The 13,822-nt window shown below is 40.0% G+C and overlaps 1 protein-coding gene across 1 annotated transcript; it reads right to left on the minus strand.

The window, feature by feature from the left end:
- Positions 1–280: 280 nt before the first annotated feature.
- Positions 281–10,675, minus strand: fbxl22 (F-box and leucine-rich repeat protein 22). Its single transcript, XM_082159241.1, has 2 exons — positions 9,158–10,675; positions 281–3,326 (listed from the first exon to the last, which is right to left on the minus strand). The coding sequence occupies exons 1-2, from the start codon at positions 9,613–9,615 to the stop codon at positions 2,978–2,980; spliced, it is 807 nt and encodes a 268-aa protein (XP_082015367.1). The 5' UTR covers positions 9,616–10,675; the 3' UTR covers positions 281–2,977.
- Between the last annotated feature and the right edge of the window lie 3,147 nt (positions 10,676–13,822).

Here is a 13,822-nt window from a genome sequence, read left to right on the forward strand (position 1 = left end):
TATTTTGACAAGAAATAGGTGCGTCCATAACTATTTAAAGTAACTTTTAAGCTTATAATTGTACAAAGAAACAAGAAAAAGTCTTGCATAGTGCTGTATCGTGCAAAACGAGAATTATTCGGATTTATTGAGCATTTCCTTTGAATTCATTAGAGACTCCAGCGTATTGAGATTTGGGACATTTCGGGCTTACGTTCGTAAAAAGGTTGTATGGATTGAGACAACCTTCGGATTGAAACGTCCGTGCGTTACGTTTGTGTCTCAATACCAATACCATTATTAAACACATTAAAGATGGCATTCAAACAAAGTTGTGGGAGTTGGAAGCATACTGTGATATTTTTGTCAGCTATTTTCTTGAAGGTCGTAAAAAAGGCAATGAATAAAGACAGCAATGTTACAAACACACGAACTGCAGGTATTTGTAAGGATGTTGTCAAAGATGGCAGAGTAGTAAGACAAACCTTTTGGTCTTATACAAACTTGATCAGGCAACGTATTTAGGAAACAAGATTTCAGTTTTTTTTTTTTACTTCAGGCATTCGTACAGAAAGCATGGTGTAATAAACAACAACATATTAATACAGCAACTTTCAGGCTCACAATCTTCATCAGGCATTCATAAGAATGTTGCATAAGACAGCAACATATTGAGACAGCCATTTTGAAGGTCCTTGTTGTCTCAATAAATATACGTATAAACTTTATGTCTGCCATTACCAATGTCTAACTCACCTGCCATTACAGTAAGCTTTCTCATACTGAAAAAAAATTAAACGGAACAAATAGTTCTTGTGATGTGAAGCATGTTTTATGACCTCCTCAGAGATTGTGTTTGCCCATAGTAGACTTCACAGATGAGATGCTTTACAACTGTAACCTCAGCAACACAAACCCGTGTAGCTTCAGGCAAATCACACACATTATAGGCCCATTGCTGTCTACAGCCGATCAACACCAACCTTAAAGTTGCCCATGGGTGTTTACTAGTTCTCAGTTTTGAGAAAAAGAAGGTCTACACTCTGGCAATAACAAGTTTTTACAGTTTCTTGGCTTCACTTGCTAATTGCTTAAATGTGATCGTGCATATAAATAGTGGCTAATGTTTTCAGCCTTTCTAAATCTGTTGGCTGGATCCTTGATGTTATCAAACGCTAACTGGATTGCATAACCACTTGGAGTGGATTGACATCCACAACAAAGAAATACCTGATTTAGGCAATCACAGCATGCTGATCATGTTTTGCGGCTCATTTAACCTCTCAAAGTCTTACGAAATATCACAGTGCTTGATTTCATGAGGCCCGGGACAATAGTTTTATGGGTGAACCGTAAGTCACAGGCCCTCGTCGTCATCCTCCACCGATGATTATGGTCATGGGAATTATTGTAAAGTATTGATTAGACAAACGTTATCTAACCATCTCCATTTGTAACACAATAGCAGAATTTTTTTTCTTCTTCAGACATTTACTTATGTAACTTGACAAGTACAAAACATAGAGCGAGAGTTGGAAAGATATACTGATAAAAAGAATGAGAGAGAAAGAAAAAATTATCCCAATATTATGTCACCCTCCAGCCTTCAATCCATTGCAGAGAACATCCTGTGGAGAACGTTGGCTGTAAAACAAGGGACTTTCTGTTAAGACTCATTAAAAATGATTTTATCTCAATTTATCTCCAATAACATCACAGGCTAAGTACAGAATGTGTGATTGTTCTTCATACAGTCTTGATGAATGCCCTGAGGGTTTGAGGAAACTGTACTTGTGTTTGCTGGATTGCATGCACTTGAGAAAGGTCAAACAGGCACAAGCGGCAAGAACAACTATATTTGCTGCAATTACGATGCAAAATAGTGTGGTCACGTGGACAACACAGACACTGGCCAACCTACTTCCACACTCCACAGCTCTTACATAATGGCTTTCTAATCACAACGTTGGAAGACTTCCAACATGGCCTCAAATAACTCTGTGCAGGCATTAGGTCATAAATCTCTTCATCAACGGTTCATCAAGTTCTTACATCGAAGTGCATAGTCTTAATGTACAGGAATTATGCAGTAAAAAAAAAAAAAAAAGATACGAATAAAACAACGAAAACAAACATTATTTTACTAAGCAAATTCATTGTTAGATCATTCTGCTAGAAAATCCAGTAGTTGATATATGTAAACTGAAGTTTGGTCTCTATGGGTAGGCATATATTCCGCATGGCTGAAACGCTGTGTTGATCAATCAGCAACCAGGACTGGAACGGTTTTCTAATATAAGATAAATTAATTTGCATAATGAAATAAAGTTTTATAGGAGCAATATGGCATTCAAGGCCATGGTGTATTGTGAAAATAGCCCTAGTTCCTAACATGATCTGATTCACAATATGACTATATTCACAATATAATACAGCCTCACACACCTTATTGCTTAATAAAAGTCATGCAGCAAGGCTGTAAACCTGTGCTCGGTCAAATATTGTTCTTGCATAACTAGGAGGAAGTCCAAAACCCACAATGAGAATAACCAACTATGACTTGTTCCAGAACAAACCTTGATTATGCAAGCAAAAACAAGCTGTGCTTTTAAGAAATACTGCAAATGTTTTATAATCAAAACCTAAGATTTGGTTGAAATGTGTGGATTGGGCCACTGCCTTGCATATTGAATACTTAGTCTTTGTACTGTGTACTTGACCGGGGAGTCATTTCATGGAGCCAAATGGACAAACAAACAAATGAAAAACAACCCATGACAGCAAAGGTACAAAAAAAAAATTTGTTTGAAATGAGAATGCTGATCAAATAAACACAGAAAATTCAAATGAAATGAAAACTGTGTGTCACGGAAACTTTTGAAATGGCAAAATAAAATATCAATATCAATAGTGAGATAAAAAATAAAACATTTGTAATAGTACTGGGCAATGTTGTGAACCTCAATTTGACATGAAGTCTCTAGATAGCTTCTAGCTGTCAGGAGAAGATCAAGAACTTCTGCAGAGCTCTCCTGATCTGTGTCTTCTCCTCAGGCTTGCTGTCTGGAATCATATCTGCACTGTGTAATGCGCTCAGGTGCACTTCTGGTCTCTTGTCTCTGACGACCTGCAGCCCTGCCTGGGTCACGTTCCGGCAGAAGTCCACCCTCACCTCTGTGAGACTTTTACCGTGGTCCACCACAGCCTGGAGGACGGAGTCAGTCATCCGAGCGCAGTTTTCTAGACTAAGGCTATCTAGCCTCCTGCAGCTTTGTAGCACGTCGATGACATTGTGATCCGTAATGTGTCCGCATCCAGACAGAGTCAGCGAGACTAGATTCGGACACCTAAAGAAACAAGAAGCAGAATTTCTCATGCTAAATGACAGAAATAACAAGTAATATTTATAATTTGATAATAATACAAAAGAGCAATATGCAGTGCATACAAGTGTGCTTGCTATTTGCCTGGAAAAATAGATTTGAATAGTGAATTATCGAGTAACGAACAAGTGTCCGTTAAAGCTGAAGTGTGTAATTTCTGTGCTGCTATTTTTCAAACAGGTTTCCCTAAACACTCCCCTTGTATGTGAGTGGTCAATTAAACTGATAGCCCCCCTCCCAAACTCATGCTATTGGTTGATCCCGTGTTGCTATGCAGGCTGGTCAGGATTTTCAAACAAATAGCAATGTTTTGAAAGCACCGCAAAGACTGTGGGATTCAACATACAAATGACTAGATTCCCGTGGTCTCTGCATATTATACTAGGATAGAAGAAAGTAATTAAAGAAAACATTGTGTGACATAGAACTTAAGTAAATTATATAGAATCGCCAAAACCGTTTTCTGAACGATCCCCTGTCATGCCATTGGTAAAACAAAAACTTAGCTCCGCCCTCAAATCACCCCATTGGTTGAGTCAGTGTTGCCATGTCTTGCTCAAAAGAAATGTTTTAAAAACACCACAGAGGATTCAACAATGACTAACTTGCACTTGTACACTGCACATTACAGTTGGAGAAAGTAATTTAACAAAAAAAAGCTGCATTGTGTGGTACAGAACTTAAGAAAATCATTAATCTAATTGGTTAAGAACTTATTAATTGCACAGCATTATAAATAAGATCAACAGCACTCAAACAGGTTTCCTGAATGCTCCCCCATCTGCCATTGGTCAAACAAACAGATAGCTCCGCCCCAAAACTCACCCCATTAGTTGAGCCAGTGTTGCCGTGTCAGGCTGGTCGGAAATCTCTGTTACTGTTTTGAAAACAGTGACAGAATACTTTTTTTGGGGGGTTGGGGATTAGTTAAACATCTTAGTTACTATTGCCATATTAATCATCTCAGTATGTCTTGACATATTAATCTGGAATCAAAGAAAGTATTTTCTTCTTTTTTTTTAAGACAGCTTTAAGTGACTAGACAGTGAGAAATATGATATGAATTTCACAAATGTAAGCAGCTGCCAAAGATTAACTGGCTGGAAAACGCACTAGTTTACTGCATTGTGAATGCTTTTTATTCCTCGGGGGACACATGAAGTGGTAGACTGTATAATAAACGTGCCATGCTGTCAAAAACTGTAACTCAAAACTGTTTAGGCAGTAATTTATGTGGCCCCACCAGGCATTTGCATGGTATTATACCAACCAAGCATACCTGTAGCATAACAAAAACCATTCCCAAAGTCAGTGTTTGCGGCATCAGCTGTTTTTGCCACATAAACACAGCTGGTGCTCTTGTAAAATTGCACCAGCTGAAAGCCGAGCCATTTCCCATGCCCACACCAGTGAGCTCGGGCAACAGGAACCTTCTGTACTGGCTTCTGGAGAGTGGCCCTTCTGTGTGTCCGTGTTTCTCCTCTGCTGCAGCCTGCTGGTGGACTCACACTGGGTCAACACTCACACACGCTCACATGGAGCGAGTTAATGGCTGTAGCTTTGAGATGTCATTCACGTTTACTGATGCAGATTATATAAACTCTTACATAATCTTACCATTTATCCACATGTGAGACCGGCACATTCCAGCCGCCTGTAAGTGTTATGCCCCAATAACCCTGGCCATGGGGCAGATCTCACGCTACACGTGCCATTGCTTTCATCATCACAGACGGCCATCTGTGACACAGACGGTCTGATAAAGGGATCAACGGGAGAGGAAGGATGAGACAGGCTCACAAGAATTCGAAGCCTCGGGGATCGGTTGGTTTGACAGTTTCTGCTGGAGCAGCTTTCAGCCATTGTGTTTGAGCGGGAGGAGTTTTCAGAGCTGGCCAGATGAAGTAAACACAATAGATATATGCGTCGCATCATCTCCGGTTACATAAGCACGTCTTCCTCTCGTGGCTCCGCCCTTCTCTTGTGCAGATGTTTAGTTTGTTTTGGGGTTTTTTAAGCACAGATTTCCATCAAACAGGCTTTTTTTGTTTTGTTATGAAAAACTAACAAAGACTCAACTAAGTCTTATTTTACTTTGCTTCTGAGAATGAGGCTGGGTGTGAAGGTTTCTCCATGAGGATATGGCCTCTATATACATCCCACACGTGGCAGGACGTACGCGTATGGTGATTTACCAGGAATTCAATCTAATGCTTTTTCTTTGAACTCAGAGTCATCACAGTGACAGTAGTCTTCCTATAGGCTAATGTCTCTCTCGGGACACTCTGGAGGGTGTGTCTAGGGCCAAAGGACTGAGTCTAGAGACTTATTTTCCCTGAAGCGGCAATAATGATCGGTCTGCGCCAAGAACATCAACAGAAAAAGTCTCACACAGCACATGGATGTGGTCAGATGTAGTTACGTTCTTCATTTTCTTTAATTTTTCATTTCTATTAACCTGTTTGGATAAATGGTGTTATTCATCATGTGCAATATCCATAACAAATTATTTGTTGTGGAGCCAAAGGTCTAAGCCATCAAATCGTTGAAATGATTTTTTTAGTGTTAGCATTTTTGGCCATGAAAATTTCTGAATTCCGTTCTGAATTTTAGTGGACGGCAACAGTAAGTTGCTCTAGGTGTTCAAGAAAGAGAAATAAAGCAATGTTTTATTTGAAGAATAAAACTAGATCCCTACTTGAACTTAATGACACCAAGACTTCCTATTCCCTAGGCACTGTTTTATAAAAATATCCTGCAGCTGAAATATATTACCACAATGGCGTCAGTCAGTGTGTGTGTATGTGTGTGTGTCTTTGAGGAAAGTGAGCGAGACACACACACACGTGCACACACAGTGCACAGTGACTGTGACGCACATGTGCATTCCACCCTCATCAACAAAGAACTGATTGTAGGCTCCACCTGCCAATGCAAATCATGAGAGGAGAGCGCACAAGGGAGGGACTTCTTTCTGCTTCTCTCCAATTTCATCATGTGTTGCTCTTTCTCTGGTCAAGGGACAACCATCATTATGCTGATGAACCCCTAATGTAACATGTTTTTTTTTTTACCCCTAAAGAATCCTCTCAAAAACCATCTTGAGTTGCATTGGATCTCTGGAGAATTGTGTTCCCTGATGTCATAAGAGAACCTTAGAATGATCTGGTTATCGTGTTCTAATTCTTTAGACAGACCAAAAAGTAACATGCTGATCTGAAGAACCTATAATGAACATCAAGAACTTAATCATCAACAAGTAACAGTATAGCCAACTCAAGAACCCTACTGATCTCATCATGTGTCATTCCATAAATCTCTGGTCAGTATACATCCATATTCACACTTGTCTTTCATTCTTAAAAATAAAGGAAGAACTAAATAACCTAGAAACCTGAGACTGACCTGAGGAACCTATAATGTAACAAATAAATAAATAATAATAATTAAAGTCGGCATGAAATCAAAATTGACACTATTTACTTTGTTAGCGCACATTACGAGTCTTGTGGGGAAAAATTAACCAGCGCAAGTTAATAGAAAGAAAGAAATTGTTTGTTGTGGTAATCTTTAATCAAAATCTGAATATTTGCTTCAAATCTGGAATGACGTTTCTTGTTTGATGGCGCTTTCTCATGTTTCTTGTAAAAAACTCCCCTCCAACCGTCAGTCTGCTATGAGCAAGGGATGGAGAGGAGGAGCGCTAAAATAAAACCCCACCCTCTATCAAATATTCTGTTTCACTTGGAAATACGTCACAACACTGAAGTAAAGTCAGTTGCAACTTCTAGTCCACACTGACTTTAACCTCCCAAAAAACTTTAACAACCACCTTGAGTTGACTAAGCTGGTTCTGGTTCTTCAGAAATGAAAGAGTTATTGATGTCTCATAATAACACATTCTTCAGATCAGTAAAGGCAAAGTTTGGCTCTTTTTCTGAGGGCAATGCAGAGAATTACTAAAGAACCTTTTTTTAAGAGCTCTGCCAAATCACAGTTTCTTTTTCTTTTTTTTCTCGTAAGTGAGTTTACAGTGCAAAACAGCAGCGGGAGAAACCGCAGAGCTCCATCATGTCTCCCGTTATTATTGGCTGCCTGGAAGAGGCTGTACAGATCTGCCCTTAAAACTCCAGAGGGTAATTCAGCTGTGCACTGCATGCTACACCGCAGACCTCGTGTCATTCAAAACTTGAGGCAAACTACATTCCCAGCCTCAGCACGCTTCGAACGCAAGCCGCATCTATCGGTGGAAGACTGTGATGACGTGCATGCTTGAGGCTAAAATGTGTTTATGATGAACTTTTAAGGAATGAAGGTTTGAGTAGATCCCCATTAGTCAGACACTGGCGGAGTTAAATGGCTACGGGAGGAACATTCATGCTGAAGTAATTTCAAGCTTCCACCATTGATGTCTGTTCCTTGAAAAATATCACGCTACGTCCTAATGTATCTGCGATCCTCAAAAACAAGTTTCTGAACGTTCTGTACTCATGTAAATCTTTTCGACCCATAACAGAACCTGGTGAATGAGTAATTTGCTGCAACACACAAGAAAGTGGGCCAGTGTTGTGTTCTGTTCTTCCATACATTGAGTGACAGTCCCACAGCTCCCTGTTGACTGAGGGCCTGCGGTGTGCCTGTAGCTGTGGAGTGATGGGCCAGTTGTTGCAGGCAATGCGTGAAATTTTCCAGTTGGTGTCTTTGTTTCCATTTAGAATCTTTTATGTAGAGATTTAGTTTATTTATTTAAGCCAGCACCTTTATTTAAGCCAAATTTATTAAGCACCTTCGTAAACCAGATTAATTCGTAAACATTGAGTTGTTTTAAAATAGTTTCAAGATTTTGCGACTTGACAGAATTTGCGAGCACTAACTCTTCATCATTTACTCCCTCATGCTTCAAACCTGTATGACTCACTTTCATCTGTGGAACAGAAGTTGATATTTTAAAGAATGTTCATTCTACTCTTTTCCCATACACCAAAAGCAGTATGAAGTCTGAAGGAACAGAACAAAATCAGCATGACAATGAAACTGCGTTTGTCTTTTCTTTTCAATTGTGAGCGAAGCGGCTTCTTGAATGAGAAAGAAAATAGGGCATGACTTGATTTTGTCCATCTGGAATTGATTGGATCGTAATTTTGCTAATTTCTGCAATCCCATGTAACGTGATAGAAGTGATGATGTTTGAGAGTGAGGGGATGATCTTGATTAAAAATATGCGCACAGATAAATCATTCATAATAAACACTGCAACATTCCGTAAAAAAAATAAGAATTCTAGGCTTCGATTTTATGCCGACTTTACTGACAATTTTCCCTCCACCACAGCTTTCAAATCTAATTTGCGCTTGTGCATATCAAACTTGACAAGTCATGATAGGGTATGAAACAAAAAATCAGATGTGATTTGGTGTCACTGATGTAAAACTTGTCTTTATGCACTAAGTTTGAATATATGCAAGTGCAAATGAGATTTAAGCGAAAACGAAAGCGACTAAAATGTTGGTCTGTTCGACACACAAATCTATCATATTGCTTTTGTATGGACAACATTTACGTTAATAATATTGTGGTTTTTGCACTATTTGGAGCTTGACAGAGCTCTGTATATTCTTCTTCCAATGTTTGGAATAACATGAGGATGAGTAAACGATCACAGTAACTTAATTTTGGAGTCCTTACTTTTATGGTTACTTCATCTGTCTAAATATATCAGGGCAGAACATCTGCTTGTCCGAGATCAAGCCAATGACAAAATGAATGTTGATGCCAAGACAAACAGAAACACTCACATGTGGCAAACACGCTCCAGGAAGTCACTGACAAGGCTCTCGTGCTTTCTGCAGAGGTCTCTCTGGAACGTGGTCTTCATCCAGTCCTCGATGTTGCACACTTTGACCCTGCTCGAGTGCCAGCACACAGCCAGGTACCTTAGCGAAGAGCTCAGAACAAAGTTGTCCCTCCTTAACTCGCATGGAGACCTGAAGTGAAGTAGCGTCCACAGTTGAGGGTCCAGGAAGACCTGTCTTAGTCGTACGCAAGTCAGGGACAGGCTGCGGCGACTGTCCTTGTTTAGGTACGAAAAAAGGTGTAGCAAACACTCCTGATCTAGTTCTGTGAGATGCATAGCAAGACTGAAGACAATAACAGGCCTGCTAACAACCACAAAGCAACGAGACAACGACGAGTCTTGTGTGGCCTGGATTTGTGATTCTCCCCCAGACTGTAATCTAACTGAGGTCTTGCACATATAAGGTCGTAAGGAATGGGGGTTATTTTGGGAAGACCGCTGCAGGCACGGTCAAAAATGGAAATGTGTGAGGCACATGGACCCTCCCGGTCCATCTGTCTCTGACGCCTGGACAGGAGGCAGTGTCAGGGACGTTTAGAGTGTGGCAGCTTCTGTTTATCACTTGCAAGAGGCTTCATTCAGTGCATTGCATCTTTGGGGATGGGGGATGGCGAGACACTCTTCTACACCGAGACCCCGTTTACTCATGGTTTTGCTTGCATTTTGGTTGATAAAAGACGACACACTAGGGCATGTTTACACGACAAAGATGTACTAAAAACAGAAAAGTTATTTCTTCGCGTTTTTCACATACAGACGACAATGTTATCAAATCGATCCCCGTTCACACGAATCCACGAATTGATCCGCGAAAACAACTAAAAACGCTGTATTATTCATGCCAGGCCAGTAGTTGGCGATGTCACTTTGTAAAGAAACACTACACGCCTATAGACTTAATACATAATAAGCATGTGCATATTAACATCACCATTTTCACAAATTCACGTTTTTATTGTTTACACAGAGACAATAGCTGTATTGTTTTCAAAAACTTGCGTTTTCAGGCCCCCAAAACACCGCTGTAGTGTAAATGAAGGATAATGAAGGATAAAAAAGCTAAAGATCAGGGTTTCTCGAGAAGAACTTATTTTGCTACGACATGCTTTTGATAGTTATGGAGAGACAGGATGTGATGGGAGAGAAGCAAGGGGAAAAGGATCGGGACAGATTTCGACTTGAACTCGAATGAAGCAATATGTCAGAGCGCAACCCACAAGACTAAGGGTACGTTTACACAACAACGATATGCTTAAAACGGAGAAGTTTTTCCTTTGAGTTTTCCGCGCACAGGCGACACCATTGTCAAAACGATTCCCATTTACACTGATCTGCGAAAACGAATAAAAACCCTGTATTCTGCTACCAGGCCATTAGATGGCGATGAAACACTCTAGACTGAACACGTAATACGCATGTACATGACGCCATTGTCTTCAGAGATTCGCGTTTTTGTTTCAAAAACTTGCGTTTTCAGACACCCAAAGTGCTGTTATCGTGTAAATGAACGGCCAAAACGCATAAAGTTTTGTAAACAACCCTTAGAATCCAGAATTGGATTCCGTTTCCATCTTGCATTTACACAAAAGGCTCTCCAGCAATTTGTCCACAAATTTCCAGAATTTGAGTGTAAACGTAAGTCGCCTTGTTTAGGTTTTGTTACTTAATTTTTTCAGTCAAAAGTTTGAACATACCTGACTGAATGTGAATATATTTCTAACAATACTGCAGATAAAGTAATTTTGCGGCACCAACTGAAATGACAAAAATTACGATGCGCCTTGTCATTGGTCAGCCAAACAGATACCCACACCCCAAACTCACACCATTGGTTGAGCCAAAATTGCTGTGTCAGGCTAGTCAGAACCCTAGTGTTTAGTGGGGTGGGAACAGGAAGGCATTCGTTTTTTGGCAACATGTCAAAAAGAAAGTACAGAGTGAGCTGCAGTCCTGCACGTTTTGCGCGCACTGAACAAAGTGTACTTCTAAATTAGCAAGGCTAGCATTCCTGCCCCTTACTGGAATTATCTAGACGATATCTACTACACTTGATATGTAATTTGCCAATACCACCTGCTATCATTAGGTGAATCACAGAGGACCTGGCAAATCTTTTTCCAAGTAAAGTGCGATTTCATTCTGTAACGTTTGAGTCACTTTCAATGAGTCATCATGACATGCCACGAGTGACACAGCGGCACTTGATAACACAAGCAACGTGATCTTATTGGCAGCTGTGACCTAACAGAGGGGGGAGAGAGAGAGAGAGAGAGAGAGAGAGAACGTTGTTGTCCTTTCTAAAGTGTGACAGCTTCAGACAGACACCTGTGAGCAGCTGTTCCTCACCTGTTCTTCGCTTGCACGTGGCGTGTGGGGAAGTCCCAGTGTGCGTGTGTCCCCGGGAGTGTGCTTGTGGGTGGCAACAATTGATAGAAGGAGTGAGGAGGAAGGAAAAGAAATACTCACAATGGGAACAATGCACACCCTCATACGCTGTTGTTTTGGAGCGCTTTACGTCATTAAAAACCATTCAGCATTTACATTTCACAGTGGGTGACACTGTAAGTGGTCATAATAAAAAATAAAAAAAAGATTATAGAGAACTAGTGTACTTGCCACTATATTTCAAGCGAGGATAAGGAGAAAGCTACTCCACCTGGAGCAATTAGATGGGCAGAACAGAGGAAAGAAAAGCAATCCTGTACATTGTGACACTCTGACTGAACACACACCCGTATGAGAGAACAGTGTGTACCAGAATCATTCAACCCACTGTGAGCAAATTCAAACTGAGTAACAGCATGTCCTTTTGTATATAAATTATGTAAGTTAACTAAACTTGAAAAGTTTCAAATGTTCTTCATTCCTGGTCACATACGCCCAGGTTAACATTGAGATCAATGGGTATAGTTTATATATAATACATTAAAAATATAATATGCATGTGTAACCTAATATTTTATTTATATCAAATATATATATTATCTTTTATTATATATTTAAATATTAATATTATTTTACACACGCAAATGTGTCGTAGAATTGATTACACTGGAAAGGGATTGGGAATGCAAGACTTTGTATTGACGACATATATTTAAATATGGCGCATTTTTAGATTTACTTCCTCTAGGATTTTTATTTTTATTTTCATTATTAACAGATTATGATCTATACATTTTTACCCTATTTGCAATAACTGATATGGAAGTGGGGCATAGCTAGTCCCAGCATAAGCCGACACACCCACGGACCATCTGACGCGTATTAGCACACAAAAAATGCCAAGCACTTCCTCTATTTGGCAAGCTATTCTGATTGGCTCGGTTTGCACAACTTCTGGAAACAAAATCATGTTAACAGGAGAATGAATCATTGGATTTCATCTTCACTCAGTCCTAAATAGTACCAAAATGAATGTTTGGTCCTTTTATATGTCAATCAGAACCAGGGTTATAATATTTAAAGGGATAGTTCACTAAAATAGGAAAACATTTTGATGAATTACTAACCCTCATGTCGTTCCAAACCCGTAAGACTTCCGTTTATCATCAGAACACAAAGGAAGATCTTTTTTGATGAAATCTGAGAGCTTCCTGTGCTCTCCACTGACAGCTACGCAACGGACACTTTGACGCTTCAAAAAAAGTTCATAGAGTTGAGCGGTTTAGTCCAAGTTTTCCGACTTGATCGCTAAATTTGATGAACTTATGTGCTTCAAAAAAAGTTCATAGAGTTGAGCGGTTTAGTCCAAGTTTTCCGACTTGATCGCTAAATTTGATGAACTTATGTGCTTTTAATTCACATATAAACATTCATTAACTAAAACGGAAAACGGAAGTTCAAGCATGTTCGCTTGAACCAATGAGGTTCATTCTGGTGTTACGCAGCACGTTTGAGCTTCAGCAAGAACCAATGAGGTTCATTCTGGTGTTACGCAGCACGTTTGAGCTTCAGCAAGAACCAATGAGGTTCATTCTGGTGTTACGCAGCACGTTTGAGCTTCAGCAAGAACCAATGAGGTTCATTCTGGTGTTACGCAGCATGTTTGAGCTTCAGCAAGAACCAATGAGTTTCATTCTTGTGTTACGCAGCATGTTTGAGCTTCAGCAAGAACCAATGAGGTTCATTCTCGCGTTACGCAGCACGTTTGAGCTTCAGCAAGAACCAATGAGTTTCATTCTTGTGTTACGCAGCATGTTTGAGCTTCAGCAAGAACCAATGAGTTTCATTCTTGTGTTACGCAGCATGTTTGAGCTTCAGCAAGAACCAATGAGTTTCATTCTTGTGTTACGCAGCATGTTTGAGCTTCAGCAAGAACCAATGAGTTTCATTCTTGTGTTACGCAGCATGTTTGAGCTTCAGCAAGAACCAATGAGGTTCATTCTGGTGTTACGCAGCATGTTTGAGCTTCAGCAAGAACCAATGAGTTTCATTCTTGTGTTACGCAGCATGTTTGAGCTTCAGCAAGAACCAATGAGTTTCATTCTTGTGTTACGCAGCATGTTTGAGCTTCAGCAAGAACCAATGAGGTTCATTCTGGTGTTACGCAGCATGTTTGAGCTTCAGCAAGAACCAATGAGTTTCATTCTTGTGTTACGCAGCA

The sequence above is a fragment of the Leuciscus leuciscus genome (genome assembly GCF_965113295.1).
Source record: "Leuciscus leuciscus genome assembly, chromosome: 25".
In the NCBI taxonomy this organism is placed as follows: domain Eukaryota; kingdom Metazoa; phylum Chordata; class Actinopteri; order Cypriniformes; family Leuciscidae; genus Leuciscus; species Leuciscus leuciscus.

Bases quoted from the DNA above. Each gene is read 5' to 3' on its own strand.
- fbxl22 (XM_082159241.1), bottom strand. From the start codon at position 9,615: ATGTGCAAGACCTCAGTTAGATTACAGTCTGGGGGAGAATCACAAATC. The intron at 3,327-9,157 runs GTGAGTGTTTCT...TTGTTTCTTTAG, and splicing joins CTGGAGCGTGTTTGCCACAT to GTGTCCGAATCTAGTCTCGC.